At 52.7% G+C, this 18,947-nt stretch overlaps 1 protein-coding gene and 1 long non-coding RNA gene across 3 annotated transcripts in view; both read right to left on the reverse strand.

Annotated features, from left to right (window-relative positions):
- Positions 1-218: 218 nt before the first annotated feature.
- Positions 219-2,715, reverse strand: ELFN2 (extracellular leucine rich repeat and fibronectin type III domain containing 2). Its single transcript, XM_038756629.1, has one exon. It carries the CDS (start codon positions 2,713-2,715, stop codon positions 238-240), a length of 2,478 nt encoding a protein of 825 aa, XP_038612557.1. The 3' UTR covers positions 219-237.
- A 273-nt stretch (positions 2,716-2,988) lies between these two features.
- LOC119937249 overlaps positions 2,989-18,947 on the reverse strand; it is a 49,319-nt gene continuing 33,360 nt past the window's right edge. For both annotated transcript variants that reach the window (XR_005453958.1, XR_005453957.1), the window contains one exon: positions 2,989-3,172. This is a non-coding gene — a long non-coding RNA (uncharacterized LOC119937249). The remainder of the gene's footprint in view (positions 3,173-18,947) is intronic.

Here is an 18,947-nt window from a genome sequence, read left to right on the forward strand (position 1 = left end):
GTTTTTCACAGTCAGGTGGTGGTCAGGTGTGCGTGTGCGCGCGCGCGCGTGTCTGTGTACAGTTGTGTGTGAGAGAGTGCGTGCGAGTGTGTGTATGTGTCTGCTCCTCCTCCTTTTTCCCTCCCTCCCTCCTCCTCCTCCCTCCCGCACCCCCACCGGCTCCCCTCCCCTCCCCCCCCTCCCCGCCCCTTCGTCCCCCTCCCCAGCCCACCCCGGCCTCACCGCAGGAGGGCCAAGTCAGAGCTTCTGCTGGGCCGAGACCCCCTTCCAGTAATCCAGGATGTCGTGGAGGTCCTCGTCCTTGGCGAACTGAACCTTCTTGCGCAGGGCGTGTCCGGCGGCCATGCACACCTCCTCCCGGGGGTGCTTCTTGTAGGGGCGGAAGCGCTCCCAGATCTTGTGGGTGCTTTCGGAGGAGTACTCGGGGCTGGAGGAGTAGCCCGAGAAGTAGTGTCTGGGGGACAGCTGGGAATAGGCAGAGTCCCGCTTGGAGCGGGCCAGGGGCTTGAGGAAGGGCATTCGCGGGCTCAGGGTGTCGGCGCTCTCTTCGTAGTAGAGGGCCGGAAAGGAGTGGCGGTGCTCGCTGCAGTGATAGGGGGGCTGGACCTCCAGGTGCTGGATGGCTCCGGCCGACACCAGGGGCAGCCGGTCGAGGGGCCCGCCCTGGTCCAGGTACTTGGCGTCCAGGCCCTGGCCCAGCCCCGGGGGCGGCGGCGGCGGCTCCGGGACGTCCAGGCTGAACACCTTGGCGCTCTTGATGGACCCGCTGGACGAGACGCTGCAGGTCTTGCGGGCCACGGCGGCGTCGGCGCTCAGCTGCCGCTGCAGGGGGTGGTGGGCGCTCTCCTTGTAGGGGGGCGAGAGGAAGCCCGGCCGGTCCAGCCCCGTGGCCGAGCCGGCGGGGATGGACTGGCAGTCGAAGGCCAGGTCCGGGTCGCCCCCGGCCCCCCCGACGCCGCCGCCGCCGCCGCCGCCCAGGAAGGAGGCCGTGTCCAGCTTGAGGGCGTCGATGCAGTTGTTGATGATCTGGTTGACCTTGTCCACCTCCTTGGCGATGGTGGAGATCTCGGCGGCCGAGCCCCGGCCGTTGTCCAGGTCCCGGAGGTCGTCGTCGGGCCGGACCAGCCCGTCGCCCCCGCCCCCGCGCACTTCCATGTAGTTGCCCTTGGTGGCCGCCCTGGGGGTGTCCGGCCCGGCGTCCAGCCCCTTGGGCGGGGGAGGGGGCTTCTCGCCGATCATGGAGGGGATGGAGGACATCCGGGAGACGGGCAGGACCGGAGGGTCCCCCAGCTTCGGGCCCGCCTCGGCCTCCGCCCCGTAGCGCATCTCCAGGATGGTCTTCTTGACGCTGAGCGACTTCTGCTTCTCCTCCCGCCTCCGCCGCTTCCGCAGGCAGTAGTAGACGGCCCCGAGGACGAGGACCATGCCGAAGAGGCAGCCCAGGATGGTCATGATGTAATGGGTGGTGGTGGACGTGCTGGGCGCCGGGTCGCCGGGGACCGGGTCCCGCGTGGCGAAGGACAGGCAGGTGTGGTTGTAGCGCTTGGAGTTGCGGATGGAGGCCACGCAGAAAGTGTAGTCCGTGCGGGCCCTGAGCTTGCTGAGCGTGACGATCTCCTTCTTGTTCTTCAGGGTCATGACGTCCGACACGAAGCTGTCGTTGTACTGCACCAGGACGTACATCTTGCTGAAGGGCGACGGGATGGTCACCACCAGGGTGGCCGAGGTGAAGGTGACGTGGTGGAGCTTGATGGTGGGGCTGAAGGCGGAGTCGGTGGTGGAGGACGACGACGAGGACGACGACGAGGAGGAGGACGACGACGAGGACGAGGAGGAGGAGGACGACGACGACGAGGCCGGGGGCTCCACCGACAGGAAGTCCCCCGGGTTGAACCCGGAGTTCTCGTCCGGGTCCCTCTGGGGGTCCGGGGCGAAGGGCGTGGGGCGGCCGGAGGGGCGGGACGGGGCGGCCCCGTCCCGGCACATGGCCTGGAAGATAGTGATGGCGTTGCGGCTGTGGTGCGGCCTGGGCACGAGCAGCGGGTAGCCGGCGAACTCCCGGGGCGCCTCGCACTGCAGCCGGTCGTAGTTCTTGGTCACGTTGTTGAAGGCCACCAGCCAGGCCAGGAAGCCGTACAGGCCGCAGTCGCAGCGGAAGGGGTTGCCCGCCAACTCGCACACCATCAGCCCGCCCAGCCCGGCGAAGGTGGTGCCGTCCAGGCGGCTGAGCCGGTTGGAGGACAGGTCGATGCTGATGAGGCCCGGGCACTCGGAGAAGGCCGCGGGCGTGACGGCCTCGATCAGGTTGTGCTGCACGAAGAGGAACTGCAGGCGGGCCATGCCCCGCAGCATGCCCTCCGTCAGGTTGCTCAGCTTGTTGTAGCCCAGCTGCAGCACCTGCAGGTTCACCTGGCCCAGGAAGGCCCCGTCCTCGATGTAGGAGATCTCGTTCTTGGTCAGGTTGAGGTCCGTCAGGTTGCCGAAGCGGCTCAGGGAGGAATACAGCACGGCCTTCAGCTTGTTCTCGTTGAGGCGCAGGTCGTGCACCGTGCTGTTGATGTGCTGGGGGATGGTCTCGTAGGGCGGCTGGTTCTGGCTGCAGATGGCCAGCCACACGTAGCCCTTGTCCCCTTCGATCAGCCAGCAGTCGCCCCGGGCCGGGCCGGGCTGGCAGGCGCAGAGCAGGGCGGTGGCCCACAGCCCCAGGCGCAGCATGGTGGGCGGGGGGCTGGGGGGCTGGGGGGCCGGGAGGGAGGGAGGGAGGGAGGGAGGCGCTGGGCGAGGGGAGGGGGCCCCGGAGGACGGGCTAGCGACCACGGGGAGATCCGGCCGTCGCCGGCCGCCCCGGGGCGACCACCATCTCAGGGCCCGGGCCGGGCCCTCCTCGGGGCTCTGCCCGGGGGGAGCGGGCTCTCGGCCGGGTGTCGGGCCGGGTCGGGGGCACGCCTCCCCCTCCCCCCCGCCGCCCCCCTCCTCCTCCTCCTCCTCTTCCTCCTCTTCCTCCTCGTCGTCGTCTTGGTCCTCGTCCTCCCGGGCCACGTGCCTCTCGCCCGCCCGTCCTCCTCGCGGCCCGGCCCCGCCCGCGGAGGCGTACTAGACGCTCGGATGGCCCACGGGGCTAGCGAGGCGGCAGCGCCGGGGACGGGTTGACCGGTCCATCGGCCCGAGGAGCCTGGAAAGGAAAAGCCCGGACAGGGTCGGCTGTCAGGGAGGGGCTCCCGGCGGTCGGGGACCGGGGGGAACAATAATAATAACAACAACAATAATAATCATAACGGTGTTCGTTAAGCGCTTACTACGTGCCAAGCACCCTACTAAGCCCCGACGTGGATACCCCTCCTCCCCCTCCCCATCCCCCCCCACCTTACCTCCTTCCCCTCCCCACAGCACCTGTATATACGTATATATGTTTGTACGTATTTATTACTCGATTTATTTATTTATTTTATTTGTACATATTTATTCTATGTATTTTAGTTTGTTAATACGTTTTGTTTTGTTGTCTGTCTCCCCCTTCTAGACTGTGAGCCCGCTGTTGGGTAGGGACCGTCTCTAGATGTTGCCCGACTTGTACTTCCCAAGCGCTTAGTACAGTGCTCTGCACACAGTAAGCGCTCAGTAAATGCGATTGAATGAATGAATGCATGAATGCAAGCAAATCGGGTTGGATGCAGTCCCTGTCCCGCCTAGGACCCATGGTCTTATTCCCCATTTTATGGGTGAGATAACTGAGGCACAGAGAAGTGAAGCGATTTGCCTAAAGTCACACAGCAGACAAGTGGCAGAGCTGGGATTAGAACTCATGACCGTCTAACTCTAGACTGTGAGCCCGTTGTTGGGTAGGGACCGCCTCCATCTGTTGTCGACTTGTACTTCCCAAGCGCTTAGTACAGAGCTCCGCACACAGTAAGCACTCAATAAATATGAATGAATGAACTCCCAGGCCCGTGCTCTATCCACTACAGCATGCTGCTTGATTTCCCTTCTGTTCCGCTGGGCGGGGGTGGGGAGAGCGGAGGCTGCTGCCAGCTCAGCTCCCAGGGAGGCACCCCGAAATCCTCTCCTGTTTCAGCGAGGGCTCCTGGACCTCGTTACATAAGGGAGGAACTGGCAGCTGGGTGGAAGCGAGAGGAGGAGGAGGTGGTGGTGGTGGTAGTTGGGGATGGGTGGGTGGCAGGGAGACACTTGGGAAGAAGAGGGGTAGGGAGAAGGGAGACTGAGCTCATAGGGAGGTGGGGCGCGGGGGGGAATCAGGGGGCCCTCAGCATCTTTTACCATCTCAATCCCCCCGGGAAAGAAGGTGGTTTAGGGGCAGCAGCGTGGCTCGGTGGAAAGAGCACGGGCTTTGGAGTCAGAGGTCAGGGGTTCAAATCCTGGCTCCGCCAATTGTCAGCTGTGTGACTCTGGGCAAGTCACTTAATAATAATAATAATAATAATAATGGCATTTATTAAGTGCTTACTATGTGCAAAGCACTGTTCTAAGAGCAGGGGAGGTTACAAGGTGATGAGGTTGTCCCACGGGGGGCTCACAGGCTTCATCCCCATTTTACAGATGAGGGAACTGAGGCACAGAGAAGTTAAGTGACTTGCCCAAAGTCACACAGCTGACAATAATGGCGGAGCCGGGATTTGAACCCCTGACCTCTGACTCCAAAGTCCGTGCTCCTTCCGCTGAGCCACGTTGCTTCCCCAACTTCTCTGTGCCTCAGTTCCCTCATCTGTAAAATGGGGATTAAGACTGTGAGCCCCCTGTGGGACAACCTGATCACCTTGTAACCTCCCCAGCGCTTAGAACAGTGCTTTGCACATAGTAAACGATTTATAAATGCCATCATTATTATTAAGGTGGTTTAGGAGCACATGGAAACACACGCGGTGCAGGTGGGCCTACAAGAATTCAAGTGATGACATGCAAACAGGTGTGTGCACCTGTGCGCACACACACATACACACACACACACACACACACACACACACACACACTGGTGAGTCAATCAATCATACTTATTGGGCGCTTACTGTGTGCAGAGCATTGAACTAAGCGCTTGGGAGGGTGCTCTAAGCCAGTTGTACATGTAAACTATCATCCAGGCATATATGCAAGTTTGCACGCACTCCCGCCCTTCTTTCCAAGATCAACGGCCAAGAAGCCGGGTTCAATGCCTTTCCTTCTCAGAGTGAAAAAGGGAAATAATTCACGTGTCGGGTGCCCACTCTACTGCAGAAAACAACTCCCGTGTGTCCAACCTGGAGCCAAGGCCGAGGGAGGGTCAGCAGGGGCCTGGGGCTCAGGATGCCATCACATGATGGGGTTGGGGCCTGCAGGATGGAGCACAGAAGAGGCATCTCCCTTCAAGGGGGATATCTGATCCGACACTCCTCAGATGGGAAGGGCCCCCCACCCCCACCCCGGTTCCCAGACAGGACCCCTCCTTGCCTTGGAGAGAGGTGTCTTCCCCCTCTCCATCTCTATCCTAGAGGATAGGTCCAGGGAGAAGGGAGAAAGAAGAAGGAGAAGAGGGAAGACAGAAGGGAGGGAGGAAAGAGGAAAGAAGGGGAGAGCAGAGAAGGAGAGAAGAAAGAGATGGGAGGCAAGCTTAGGAGGGAATAGGAGGCGGCAGGCGCGAAGAGGAGGGGAAGGAGAGACAAAGACGATAGAAGGGGGAAAGGGAAAATTCAATGGAGAAAAATGAAGGTTTGGATAAGTCTATGACTCCACACTCCCTCTCATCGGAACACTCTCCCCTCCCCGTTCCTGGGGGGAAATCCACAAAAGCAATTGTTAAAATAAACACTTTGCTGTTAAAGCTAAACCAATTTGCAGCCCTGGGTCTCACAGGGCAGGAAAAGAAGGAAGAGAAAATAAAACAGGGAAAATCCTAATCATCAAACCTTGAGGACTAGGGCTTCCATCCAGCAAGATAGCTGACTGATCTGGGTCTGGATTCCAGGCTCAGAGACTGGGAGAGACTGATACGTGGATATTCCATAAATCAGAAAGGAGAGGGAGGTGGGGGTGAGAAGAGATGAGCAGAGGGAGGAGGGATGGGGGGTGGGAGGTGGGCAGAGGGGGTGAGCGGAGATGAGAAAAGTAGTACCTGGGAGAGGGAGGAGAGGGTAAGGGGAGATAACCACTCTCCCCCTCTAGAGTGTAAACTTGCTGTGGGTAGGGAATGTGTCTATTCACTCTGTTGTAGTGTACAGTGCTCTGCACACAGTAAGCGCTCAATAAATTCCACTGATGATGATGAAGAAGATGATGATCCCTGGAGAGGGAATAGGAAGGGAGGGGTAATGAACAAGAGGGTGGTCCCCTGGAGAAGGAAGAGGGGGTGAGGAGAGATGAGCATAGGCTGTTCTCTGGGAAAGGGAAAAGCCAGAGAGAGCCCCTGTTCAGATTGTAAGGCCCATTAGGGAACAAGGATTGCTCTTTCCACTAGGTCACGGAGCTTCCCCATGATGTACAACAGCCATTTCTCTCCGTCCCTCACCAATCAGCTCCAGGGAGTGGAAAACCTGATAGACAGCTCTAACCCTCCATTCTGAGCCCCATTGCTGAGTGGCCCACGAATTCTGCCAGGAAAACGGGGTTCTGGGCTCCCCTCCCCAGGGAGGGAGGAGACCACAGCAGCGTGGCTCAGTGGAAAGAGCACGGGCTTTGGACTCAGAGGTCATGGGTTCGAATCCCGGCTCTGCTGATTGTCAGCTGTGTGACTTTGGGTAAGTCACTTCACTTCTCTGTGCCTCAGTTACCTCATCTGTAAAATGGGGAATATGACTGTGAGCCCCACATGGGACAACCTGATCACCTTGTAACTTCCCCAGCGCTTAGAACAATGCTTTGCACATAGTAAGCGCTTAATAAATGCCATTATTATTATTATTATTACAGATCATCTTGCCTATTTCTTCCTACCAGTCACCCCTGCAGCCCACCCATTCCCCTGCTTGGTGCCCCTGAACCTCCATGATTACTAAGGCTCCATCCAGGACCCAAGACAGGCTCTAAAAGTCTCCCCCTCCTTGCTCGCCAGCCCTCGATCACCTTGCCCCCTTCTACCTAACCTGGCTACTCTCCTACTATAACCCAGCCCACATACTTCACTCCTCTAATGCCATTCTTCTCACTGTACCTCAATCTCGTCTATCTTGCCACCAACCTCTCATCCATGTCCTGCCTCTGTCCTGGAAACCCCTCTCTCCTCATATCTGTCAGAAGATTACTCTCCCTGCCTTCAAACGGTTATTGAAGACCCATCTCCTCCAAGAGGCCTTCCCTGACTAAGCCCTCCTTTCCTCTTCTCCAACTCCCTTCAACGTCACCCTGACCTTCCAGCCCCACAGTACTTATGTCCATATCTGTAATTTATTTGTTTCTAGTAATGTCTAACTCCCCCTCTAGACTGTAAGCTCATTGAGGGCAGGGAATGTGTTTGTTTATTGTTATATAGTACCCTCCCAAGAGCTTAATTCAGTGCTCTGCCCACAGTAAGCACTCAACAAATATGATCAACTGACTGACTGATTCTCCCAGCCCCCCTCCACCCCCAAATCCCTCGATCAGCCGGCCCCGGGCTGACGTAGCCATGGAGATGGGCATGGGCTGGCATTGAGGGTGGGAGAGAGCAATCTGGCCTTTCTTGACCAGAATGGGGCTGACACCAGAACTTGGCCCCAAGCCCAGGGCTCAGCTCATCACGGGCCACAGCAAGGTGACCGGAAACAGAGGCTGAGAGTGGCCAGGGAGGAGGATCACCTCGGAAACCAAGAAGGGGAGGACCAGCTTGTACCGCACAGCTGGGCAAGTAAAGAAGGTGCCAGAGAGTGGAAGAGCGAGGGTGGGCTGGAGGTCTGGGAACAGAAAGGGCAATGGTGGTCCCACAAGAAAGGGCCATTGTGGGGGTGCAAGAGGTTTGCCTTGGAAAGAGAGAGAGATTCGGCAGGTGTCTGCCACCTCCCTGGTGACCCTCCCTGACTTTCCCAGGGCTTGGGAAAGAGAGCTGATTGGTCAAGGTTTGGGGGTGTGACAGAGGAGGTGCGAAAACTTGCTGGGTACACAGACATGAGTGGCAAGGGACCCGAGGCAGAGACGGTTGGGGTGAGGGGAGAAAAGCAGAGAGAAGAAAAAAGGACCTGAGGCAGAGACAGGTGGGGTGAGGGGAGTAAAGCAGAGAGAAGGAAAAAGGAAGGGAGAGAGGGGAGAGAGAGAGAGAGAGAGAGAGAGAGAGAGAGAGAGAGAGAGAGAGAGAAAAGGGGAGGGGGGAGAAATTGCATTGTCAAACAGAAACTGTGGTTTCTGGCCCTGAAATTAAAATGCAGTCAGTGCCCACAACCCAGTGGATGTTGGGAAACCAGGGTTATTCTACTGTTGCCTGAACTGTGCTAGGAGCTGCCCCATTGCAGACAGGAATCTTTATGCCCACAACGAGCCCCAGGCCTCTCTAAAGAATGGTTACCAAGACTCAACAGGGTCTCTCTCTCTCTCTCTCTCTCTCTCTCTCTCTCTCTCTCTCTCTCTCTCTCTCTCTCTCTCTCTCTCTCTCTCTCTCTCTCTCTCTCTCTCTCTCTCTTTCCCAACCCCCTGTCCCTGCCTCCATATGCAGCTGTTCACTGTCCACTGCCCACTGCCTCCTCTGCCTTTGGGGAAGAAAGGAAGGAAGGAAGGAAGGGGGAAGGGAGGGAGGGAGGAAATGAGGAAGGGAGGAAGGAAGGAAGGAAGGAAGGGAGGAAGGAAGGAAGGAAGGAAGGAAGGAAGGAAGGAAGGAAGGAAGGAAGGAAGGAAGGGAGGAAGGGAGGAAGGGAGGAAGGGAGGGAGGGAGGGAGGAAGGAAGGAAGGAAGGAAGGAAGGAAGGAAGGAAGGAAGGAAGGAAGGAAGGAAGGAACGAAGGAAGGCCGACAAAACCTGCAGTGAGATCGGGTCTTTCTGCAGGGCTTCTCCCCTGGCGGAAAACCGACAGGTGGGATTGGGAGCTGGGGAGGGGGAATCACATCCGGGGACCGAAAAGCTTGCAACGCGGGAGAGAGGCTGAGCCTTGGAAATCTCATTTGCCACCATTAAGCTTTGGCATTGGGTTCTCCCGTCTCGCTGTCGGCTCCCCTGTTAGGGTGGGGAGGGAGGTGGGATCACCTCTGAGGTGAAATTGGGACCTTTTGAATTCGCATCGTCGTGAGGGATTCCGGAGGGTTTGTATCGGGCCCCTCGGCTGCCCCGGCCCCAAGAGAGGAGGAGGTTGGTTTGGCCGGGGCCAAAGGGAAGGCCTGAGCCTCCAGAAGGAGCCTCAGTCCAAAAGCCTGCTGGGGGTGGAGGAAGGAAGGAAGGAAGGAAGGAAGGCAAGTGATGGAGCTGGGATTAGTACCCAGTTGCCCCAACTCCCTGTCCTGTGCTCTAACCACTAGGCCAAGCAGCTTCTGAAATTAATTCAAATTCTTCTTGGGCCTATTGATATCTTCTTCCTGCCCAACCCATTGTAGTAATGAGCTCCATCTTCTTCCTGTTCCCTGGCTGGAGAAGTGTTTCCATGTGTTTGTCTGGAATCAACAATATTTGAGCTTTGATGGGAGCCCCTTAGCCTGGGTTGGGAAGCACACCTTGCCCTGACATTGCCCTCCATTTTGCTGCTTGTTGCCTGGTGTTTTGCTGCCCGCCACTGCAGTTGAAACCAACCCCTCGAGGGTGAGCAGTGCCAGGGTCTGTGTGACCCCTCTCCTGAGCTGGGGCTGTAGCTGGGAGCTGTGCACCCGATAATGGCTGGCTTCCAATGACAATAGGGCTGGCACTCCAATGGGAGGAATGGCATAGGGGCAGTGGGGACACGAGGGAGTGGAGGAACGACACTGTGGGTTCCCGGAGGGCATGGTCTTCCTCCGGCTGCGCACTCAAGTTGCGGCTGTAGCTGGGAGCTGCGCGCCTTGTGCGCGCCTTCCATTATATCTCCTGATATGCATCACCTCAGTTATCCCTAGATGCCTGTAGAGTGATCACAAGGGTTCAGCTCAGTCCATAGCTCTCAGGCCTCCCTCTGTTGAACCTAGACCTAAACCCTGGGATCACCCCAGTCCGATCAACATCCTCGAGGGCTCACTGGACCAGGACCAGCCTGGGCCTGAAATGGGCCACCCAGGGCAGACCCCTTCCCTATGGTTTGCTGGGCCACCCCTCTGACCCCCAAGGCAGTCCAAACCAACTTGGGTTCTTCCACGGGCCTGGGGCACACCTGGGACTGGCTTCCAAAGATAAGCAAGGTAAACCATTGCCTCAGAATGCTAAGGGAAGGGGGTGATCTCAAAGGGCCTCCCAAAGATGGCAGCCACACAGGAACTTCCAAAGATGGCTCCCAAAAGGGACCTCCCAAAGAAAGATGGCAGCACTTTGCCCTCCTCAGGTATAGCCAAGTGATCTATCTGTTAACAGACTGGGGCTGAGCTGCCCTGATCCTGGCCAAGGGGCAGCCACAGGAGCTGTTGGGGCAGGACAGCAGTGACAAAGCATTAGAGAAATGCTCTTCTGCAAAATTTTGGCATGACATCATGTTATGATGTAAGTGCACACAGTGTGACATCAGATGGAGCAGGGGTGTGGTGATTTTTCCCAGCCTTGGGGTTGCTGATATCTGAAGCCTGGAGGGACGGATGCTCCCCTTCACCTGGGTACCTGGGGGACCACCGCCCCGCCCTTCTGTTTCTTCCCTACCTTCTCTCCCCTGCCCCACCCTTCCTGCTTGCTCTAGTGCCTTCCTGGGTTTCTCTTCCACTGCCAAAACACAATGACTGTTATAATTAACAGATTATCTCAGTGCGACAGCTGTGGTCCTTTGAAAATTAGGTTGAATAACAACATCCTGGCGTATGGTAATTTCTTTTCTTTTCATCGCTGGAATATTTCTCTCTCTCCCCGCCTTGTTATGCACTGGGGTTTCTCTCCCTTCCCCTCCCGGCACACGCCTTTTCCTCCGGAGTGCTACTTCTAGGGGTGAGGCCAGGTTGCGGGCTGCTCCGCTTTCTTTACTTCTCGCCTCCCCATTCATACCCTGCCGTGGGAGTGGGAGGTGGGGTGGGTAGGGGAAGAGAAAGGGGCGATGGGAAGGGCTTCACTCTGGCCCCAGGAGGAGGGCAGAGAGGAGACTTCACCCAGAATCTGGAACTCCCAGTGTGTTGGCTTCTCCAGTTTGCCCTCGGCCCTTGGCCTTGGGAGCATCAACCAGGCCATCAGGAGTTGGCACTGAGCCCCCACGGTTCATGAAGCCCTGTAGGGAGGGGCAGAGGCAGAATAAAGTTAGTTCTTGCCCTCCGTGGAGGAGCTGTGCGGTGTAATGACATCACCCAAAAGCAGTCTGGAAGCAATGTGGCCTCCTGGCAGGATCCTGGGAGTCAAGGTAGCTGGCTTCTAAGCCCAACTCCACTACTTGCCTGCTGTGTCACCTTGGGCAAGTCCTTTGACTTCTCTGGGCTTCATCTGTAAAATGGGGATTCAATACCTGTTCTTCTTCTCCCTTAGACTGTAAGCCCCATGTGGGACCTGGACTGTATTTAGTGGGCGCTTACTGTGTGCAAAGCTCTGTACTAAGTACTTGGGAAAGTACAATATCATCATAAACAGACACATTCCCTGCCCACAATGAATTTATCCACCCCAGCTCTTAGCATATAGTAAGCACTTAACAAATACTACCATGATTTTTGCGAAAATCTGTCTGAACATGAGAAGTATAGTGGATGGAGCACGAGTCTGGGAGTCAGAAGAACCTGGTCTGCCACTTTTCTTCTGTGTGACCCTGGGCAAGTCACTTAAATTTGAGAGGCAGCATGGCATAGTGGGTAGAGTCCGGCCCTGGGAGTCGGAAGGTCATGGGTTCTAATATCACCTCTGCCACATTCTGCTGTGTGACCTCCAGGCAAGTCACTTCACTTCTCTGGGCTTCAGTTCCCTCATGTGTAAAATGGGGATTGAGACTGCGAGCCCCATTTGGGACTGTGAGCCCCATTTGGAACAGGGACTGTGTCCAACTCAATTTGCTTGTGTCCACCCAGCTCTTAGTACAGTGCTTGACACATTGTAAGTGACTAACAAATACAATTATTATTATTATTATTCTCTGTACCTCAGTTACCTCATCTGTAAAATGGGGGTCAAGACACTGAACCCCACGTGGGACACAGACTGTCCAACCCAATTTCCTTGTGCTCACCTCAGGGCTGAGTACAGTGCCTGACACACAGGAAGAACTTAAGAAATACCACAGTTATTATTAAAAGCAATTAACAAATACCAGTTATTATTTTTTATGACCACCCTCTAAATTATTGCAGATTCATCCCTCAAATCTTCCTCCTCCATCCCCAATCAGAGTTCTTCAACTCTCCCGCTCTCTCCAGCTCCATATTACCCTTGTTTGCTTATGCGATTCTTCCAGTTCATTAATACCCACCTGCTCAATGGTTGATCCAACTTCCCATAGACATGCAATATTCATATTTCCATAATCAGTGACTCACGCACCCTTTCAGAGGCCTTCAGAAGTCCCATTAATCATTTAGACACACCTGCATATTCATTGCCTTCTGTATTAATACATGCCTCCTTATTACCACAAGTCGGCTGCCTGCATTAAATGATGCACTTCAACTTCATTCATTATTAAATTCCACTGATAAATGATCATATCGCACTTTCGGAGAAGGGGTTGGCCCTCGGTGTGTTACATTGGAAGCCGGGAGACCTGGGTTCCATTTTTAACCTCGGGACCAACTCCCTGGGTGACCTTGAGCAAGGTGCTTGCCCTCTCTGGGCCTGCTACCTTCTCTTTAAGGGAAGACGGGCTTCCTGTGCCTGGTGCTGAGACTAAAGGTTCCCTCCAAAAAGCAATGAAAATGGTGTCCTTACATCTGCTGGTTAGACTGACTTAGGATCCCCCTTTCCAGCAATAGCAAAACAGAAATTATTGAGCATCATCATCATCATCATCAATCGTATTTATTGAGCGCTTACTATGTGCAGAGCACTGTACTAAGCGCTTGGGAAGTACAAATTGGCAACATATACAGTGATGCAGTGCATTGTGGAAAACCACAACACAAAGAAGAGACAAATTCTCAGGCCCACAAGGAGCTTTTGAGGGAGGTGAAATGCCCCCCCACCCCACCCCCACCCCAGGACATCTTCACAAGGTTGATGAAACCCCTTGAGGGCAGGCCCTGTACATTGCATTTTTCTTGGATTCTCCCCTCAGTTCCTGATCCAGGGTTCTGCACACAGAGGAAGCTCTATTGAGGCTGAATCTTTCCCCCTGTCTCCTATCAGGGCCGGATTTTACTTTCCCATTTTATACAAGGCAGGAGAGGCCCAGAGAGGCTCAGTTAGTGACTAAGAGAAGCATCATGACCTAGTGGAAAGTGCATAGCACTGGGAGTTGAGGGAATTGGATTCTAATCCAGCTGCTGTGTGACTTCAGTTTCCTCATCCATAAAATGAAGATTAATTTATTCTCCCTCCCCATTAGACTGAGAGAACCCCACATGAGTCAGGGACTGTGTCCAATCTGATTATCTTGTATCTGCCCAAGTACAGAGTGTGGCACACAGTAAGCCCTTAAATACTATTATTATTATTATTATTGTTACTATTATTATTATTACTGCATGCAGAGCACCCTACTAAGCATTTGGGAGAGTACCATAGAAATAGTAGACATGATTCCTATCCTCAAGGAGCTTATGATAAAGCAAGGGAGAGAGACCCACAAATAAATTCCAGATAGGAGGAAGTAGTCGAGCATAAAGATCTGTACCCAAGTGTTGAACTGGGATTGGATTGGCAGAGGGTTGAGGGTGAGTATATTGGTGCTTACGTGATGTAGAAGTGCTGAATTGACCATTGGGAGCATAAAGTACTCAATAAATAAGACAATGAATAAAATGGAGAGATTCAAAACTTGGGAGACCAGAAATCAATGGGAAAACTGGTTACTTTACTGTCATTTTTTTAATATCATATTTCTTTCTTTCTGTTACTATGTACCAGGTTCTGTACTAAGAACAGAGGGAGGTACAAGCAAATCAGGTTAAACACAGTCCATGTCCCAAATAACAATAATAATAATAATGACATTTTTAAGCACTATGTGCAAAGCACTGTTCTAAGCACTGGGGAGGTAACAAGGTGATCAGGTCATAGATCACAGTCTTAATCCTCATTTTACAGATGAGGTAACTGAGGCACAGAGAGGTGAAGTCACTTGCCCAAAGTCACACAGGTGATGATTGGTGGAGCCGGGATTTGAACCCATGACTTCTGACTCCAAAGCTCGGGCTCTTGCCACTGAGCCACACTGCTTCTCTTATGATGCTCACAGTCTTAAACTCCATTTTACAGATGAGGTAACTGAGGCCCAGAGAAGTGAAGTGATTTGCCCAAGATCACACATCAGAGATGGGATTAGAACCCAGGTCCTTCCGACTCTCAGGCCAGCGTTCTTTCCAGTAGGCCATGCTACTTCTCATGGGGGAGGGGGGTGCTCTCCCGATGCAATGACAACCCAGGACAGGACAAAGGAGGAAAGAGAGGGACAGAGGCAGTGGAAAGAGTCAAGTAGAGAAGGTATCACCCAAAGTGTTCCCCATTTCATCACCCATCCGCTATGCATCCGTTTTGTGATCTTTAATTCCCAGGTTACTATAGCCATCTGATCCCAGGTCCACCACTGAGTGACCTTGAGCAAGTCACTTGACTTCTCTGGGCCTCAGATTTCTCAGGTTACTATAGCCATCTGATCCCAGGTCCACCACTGAGTGACCTTGAGCAAGTCACTTGACTTCTCTGGGCCTCAGATTCCTCATCTGTAAAAGGGGACTGAGCCCCCTCCTTCCTCTCCCCCTCCTCCCCATCCCCCCCCCGCCTTACTTCCTTCCCCTCCCCACTGCACCTGTATATATGTATATATGTTTGTACATATTTATTACTCTATTTATTTATTTTACTTGTACAACTTTATTCTATTTATTTTATTTTGCTAATATGTTTTGTTTTGTTGTCTGTCTCCCCCTTCTAGACTGTGAACCCGCTGTTGAGTAGGGACCATTTCTATATGTTACCAACTTATGCTTCCCAAGCGCTTAGTACAGTGCTCTGCCCACAGTAAGTGCTCAATAAATATGATTGAATGAATGAATACCTTGTTCTCCCTCCTCCTTAGACTGTGAACACTGGGTGTGACAGCAACTGTGTTCAACCTGATTATCATGTATCTACCCCAGTGTTTAGCATTATGTTTGGCACCTAGTAAGAACTTAACAAATGTCACTATTAAAATTACTAGCTTGCAAGACATTTACAGAGGAAAAGCAAGGCATGGGGGCACAACCCCTGCCTTTGAGGTGCTCAGAGTCTACTGGGGTAGACAGAACACACACAATAAATGCACAGTATGCAAACAGATCTAAAACATCAGAAACGCAGATATGTCCATGGACAAACATTCCCATAATTTAGATTGCATTATTATTATTCATGATACTAATAATTGCTATAATAAATAATGTATAATTAAATAATATGCGATTATTTGCATATAAATGGAAATTTATATGTGAATTAATTGTATGTTGTGTAATTAAATAATAATTATGGTAATATGTTGTAATGTAATGTTGTATTATTTACAATAATAATAGAACAGTGCTTGGCGCATAGTAAGCACTCAAATACTATTATCATTATTATTAATCATACCTTGGCTTTTATATATTATCTCATTTTTTCCCTCACAACAACCTGTGAGGTAGGAAGAAAAGCAACTAGTATCATCCCGGTTTGCAGGTGAGAAAACTGAGTTAGGGTGATTTATAAATTCTGGGAGGAACTGGAGTCATTAGGGACCGTCTCTATATGTTGCCGACTTGTACTTCCCAAGCGCTTAGTACAGTGTTCTGCACAAAGTAAAGTGCTCAATAAATACGATTGAATGAATGAAAGAAGGATTTTTTTCCCCAGTTTGCAGGTGAGGAAACTGAGGTAGAGTGATTTATAAATTCTGGGAGAAACTGGAGTCATTGGAGGAACCAAGAGGGATTTTTTTAATGGTATTTGTTAAGGACTTACTATGTGCTAAGTACTGTACTAAACGCTGGGTCAGAGAAAAGTGAATCAGATTGGACACAGCCCATCCCCCACTAGGGCTCACAGTCTTAATTCCATTTTACAGATGAGGTAATTGAGGCATAGAGAAGTTTAGTGACTTGTCCAAGGCCACAACACAGACAAGCAGCAGAACCAGAGTTAGAACCCAGGTCCTCTGACTCACATATCCGTGCCCTTTCCCCTAGATCATACTGCCAGTTTGTACTTCCCAAGCGCTTAGTACAGTGCTCTGCACACAGTAAGCGCTCAATAAATACGATTGAATGAATGAATGAATGCTTCCCAAATATTTAAGCACTAACTCATCTATACATCCTTTTCCTTCTTCCTCCTATTTGTAATTCTTTTAATGTCTGTCTCCCCTTCTAAACTGTAAGCTCCTTGAGGGAAGCGATCGTGCCTAGCAACAATATTAAACCGTACTTTCCCGAGAGTTTACTACAGTGCTGTGCACACACAGTCGACGCTCCAAAAACAGCTGGGTTTTCATTGGCTGGTTGATTGGAATTCGGAACTTGAACAGGGGTACAGGAGAAGAGGGCAGTTAACAGGTGATCCCTTGGGGATCCAGAATTTGAACTGGGGCCTATTCCTCACCACCCTCTGATGCCTCAGTTTCCCAAGTGAAAAAAAGTGCATAATATGCATCCCTCCCTCCAACACTTGTCAGGAAGCTCAGAAAGTATACATGCCTACTTTACCAAGCTAATGTTCCCTAGGATTCAGGACCCAGACAGAGAAGCTGTGTGGCCTATTGGATAGAGAACGGGGCGGGGAACCAGAAGGACCTATGTTCTAATTCAGGCTCTGCCATTTGTCTGCTGTGTGACCTTGGGCAAGTCACTCAGATTCTCTGTGCCTCAGTTCCCTCATCTGTAAAATGGGGATGAAGACTGTAAGCCTCATGTGGAACATAGACTCTGTCCAACCTGATTAGCTTGAATCAACCTCAGCGCCTAGTTTAGTGCCTGGCACATAGTTAGTGCTTAACAAATACTATTAAAAAAATAGGCACCTGCTTATGGACTCATTTCTACATGCCCGAGGAATTCACTCCCCTTCCATACTGTAAGCTCGTTGTGGGTGGGGAATATGCCTGTTATATTGTATTCTCCCAAGCGCTTAGTATGGTGCTCTGCACACAGTAAGCATTCAGTAAATACAACTAACTGACTGACTGACTGACTCACAGGGCAGTGGAAACGCTAGGCTGTTTGACTACAGACATCCAGCTAACTGGGTACTTACTCTCCTTGCCTACCTGTGGTCAGGAAAAATGCCTGTTTGGAAATTGGCAGGACAAGGTCTAGCATTAAGAAGCTGGAAGCCCACCTGCAGTCACTGAGAGGGAGGTAAGTGGCTGGGGGTGGGGGCATGAAGGAGGAAGTAGGGAAGGAGGGCTCAGAGACAGCGTGAAAGGAAATAAATTTCTCCATGAAACATTGAAATACCTCTTTCTCCTTTTCCCCTCCCCCCAGTTCCAAACTAGGCAAGCCAAAGGGAAAAAAAAGAGAGAGAGAAATTAAACAAACAAGTGATAGCTGATCAGCCAGGGAAGAATAACTGATTTTTTTTATGAGCTTGTTAACATTTGTGAAGTTAAGTAATCCTAAATTTATGCCATTAATTTGCATGTATTAAAGATTTCTCTCCTCGCTGTAGGTTCATAGTCATTGTGAAACCTTTTTTAAAACACCATTCTCCCCCCCCCCCCAATAGTTTTGTTTAGCACCATTGATATCATTGTTTATTTGTGCACAAACCCCCAGTCCTTTCCTTAACGCCCCCCTTCCGACCCCAACTCTTGTCCCAGAAGAGACTCCCTTCTCTTCCTCCCCCTGTGAGGGGGTGTCCTTTGGTCCTAGGTAGGATGCCCCAGAAACAGGAGAATTTGGTGGGTCCCTCTCTCAGTCCCAACCAAACCTAAGTGGTTGTGGGGTACCCTTGTCTTGGCTAAATCCTGGAAAAGAAAGGGTTAACAGCAGGCCAGAGTTGGTTCCAGGTTTCACACTCGGCTCCTTCTGGAGCTGGCGGGATTGGCAGACACCTCATAAAGGGCTGGAGCACCCCAACCCCGACTCCCCCAAGGGCCCGAGAAGAGGGTGTCACCCACTTGGGTTCCAGTATCAGCCTCACCACCCCACCCCATCGCACCCGGAGGAGCTCCTTAATCCACCTAGGGTCTTACTCCCCATCATCCTTCCCTGACTAAGTCCTCATTTCCCTTTCTTTCCCTCCCTTCTGCGTTGCCCTGATTCGCTCCCTTTATTCGCCACCCCTTCCTCAGGTGGCAGCACTTATGTCCATATCTGTAATTTATTTATTTATATTAATATCTGTCTCCCCCTCTAGCCTGTAAGCTCATCGGAGGCAAGGAATGTGTCTGCTTATTGCTGTATTATACTCTCCCAAACAGTACAGTGCTCTGCACACAGCGAGTGTTCAATAAATATGATTGATGGATTCATTCATTCGTTCATCCTCCACCCCCAGATGTCCCATTGGGGCCACGTGCAGGGGAGCAGAATGGTCACTGGGGTGCTTTCCTCCCTACGTGGACCCAGGGGGTTGAGAAAACGGGGTGAGGAGAGGTTTTCAGCCACCCCGATTCTGTGGACACCCCAGCTTGACCCAAGAGGCTCAGGTCTAGCAAATGTCACAGCTTCTCCATGCCCTCTCCTAGGCAGCCCCTTCCAGGCCCGATCACCTCCCACGGGTCCCTGGGAGGGGCCAGTTTCCTGCTTGTCAGTCCCGTCTTGGGGTGCCAAGCCCTTGGGAGAGGCGAGGCGGGCAGGGGAGGATGGGTTCCTTTA

This window comes from Tachyglossus aculeatus, chromosome 14 (assembly GCF_015852505.1).
Source record: "Tachyglossus aculeatus isolate mTacAcu1 chromosome 14, mTacAcu1.pri, whole genome shotgun sequence".
Classification (NCBI taxonomy): domain Eukaryota; kingdom Metazoa; phylum Chordata; class Mammalia; order Monotremata; family Tachyglossidae; genus Tachyglossus; species Tachyglossus aculeatus.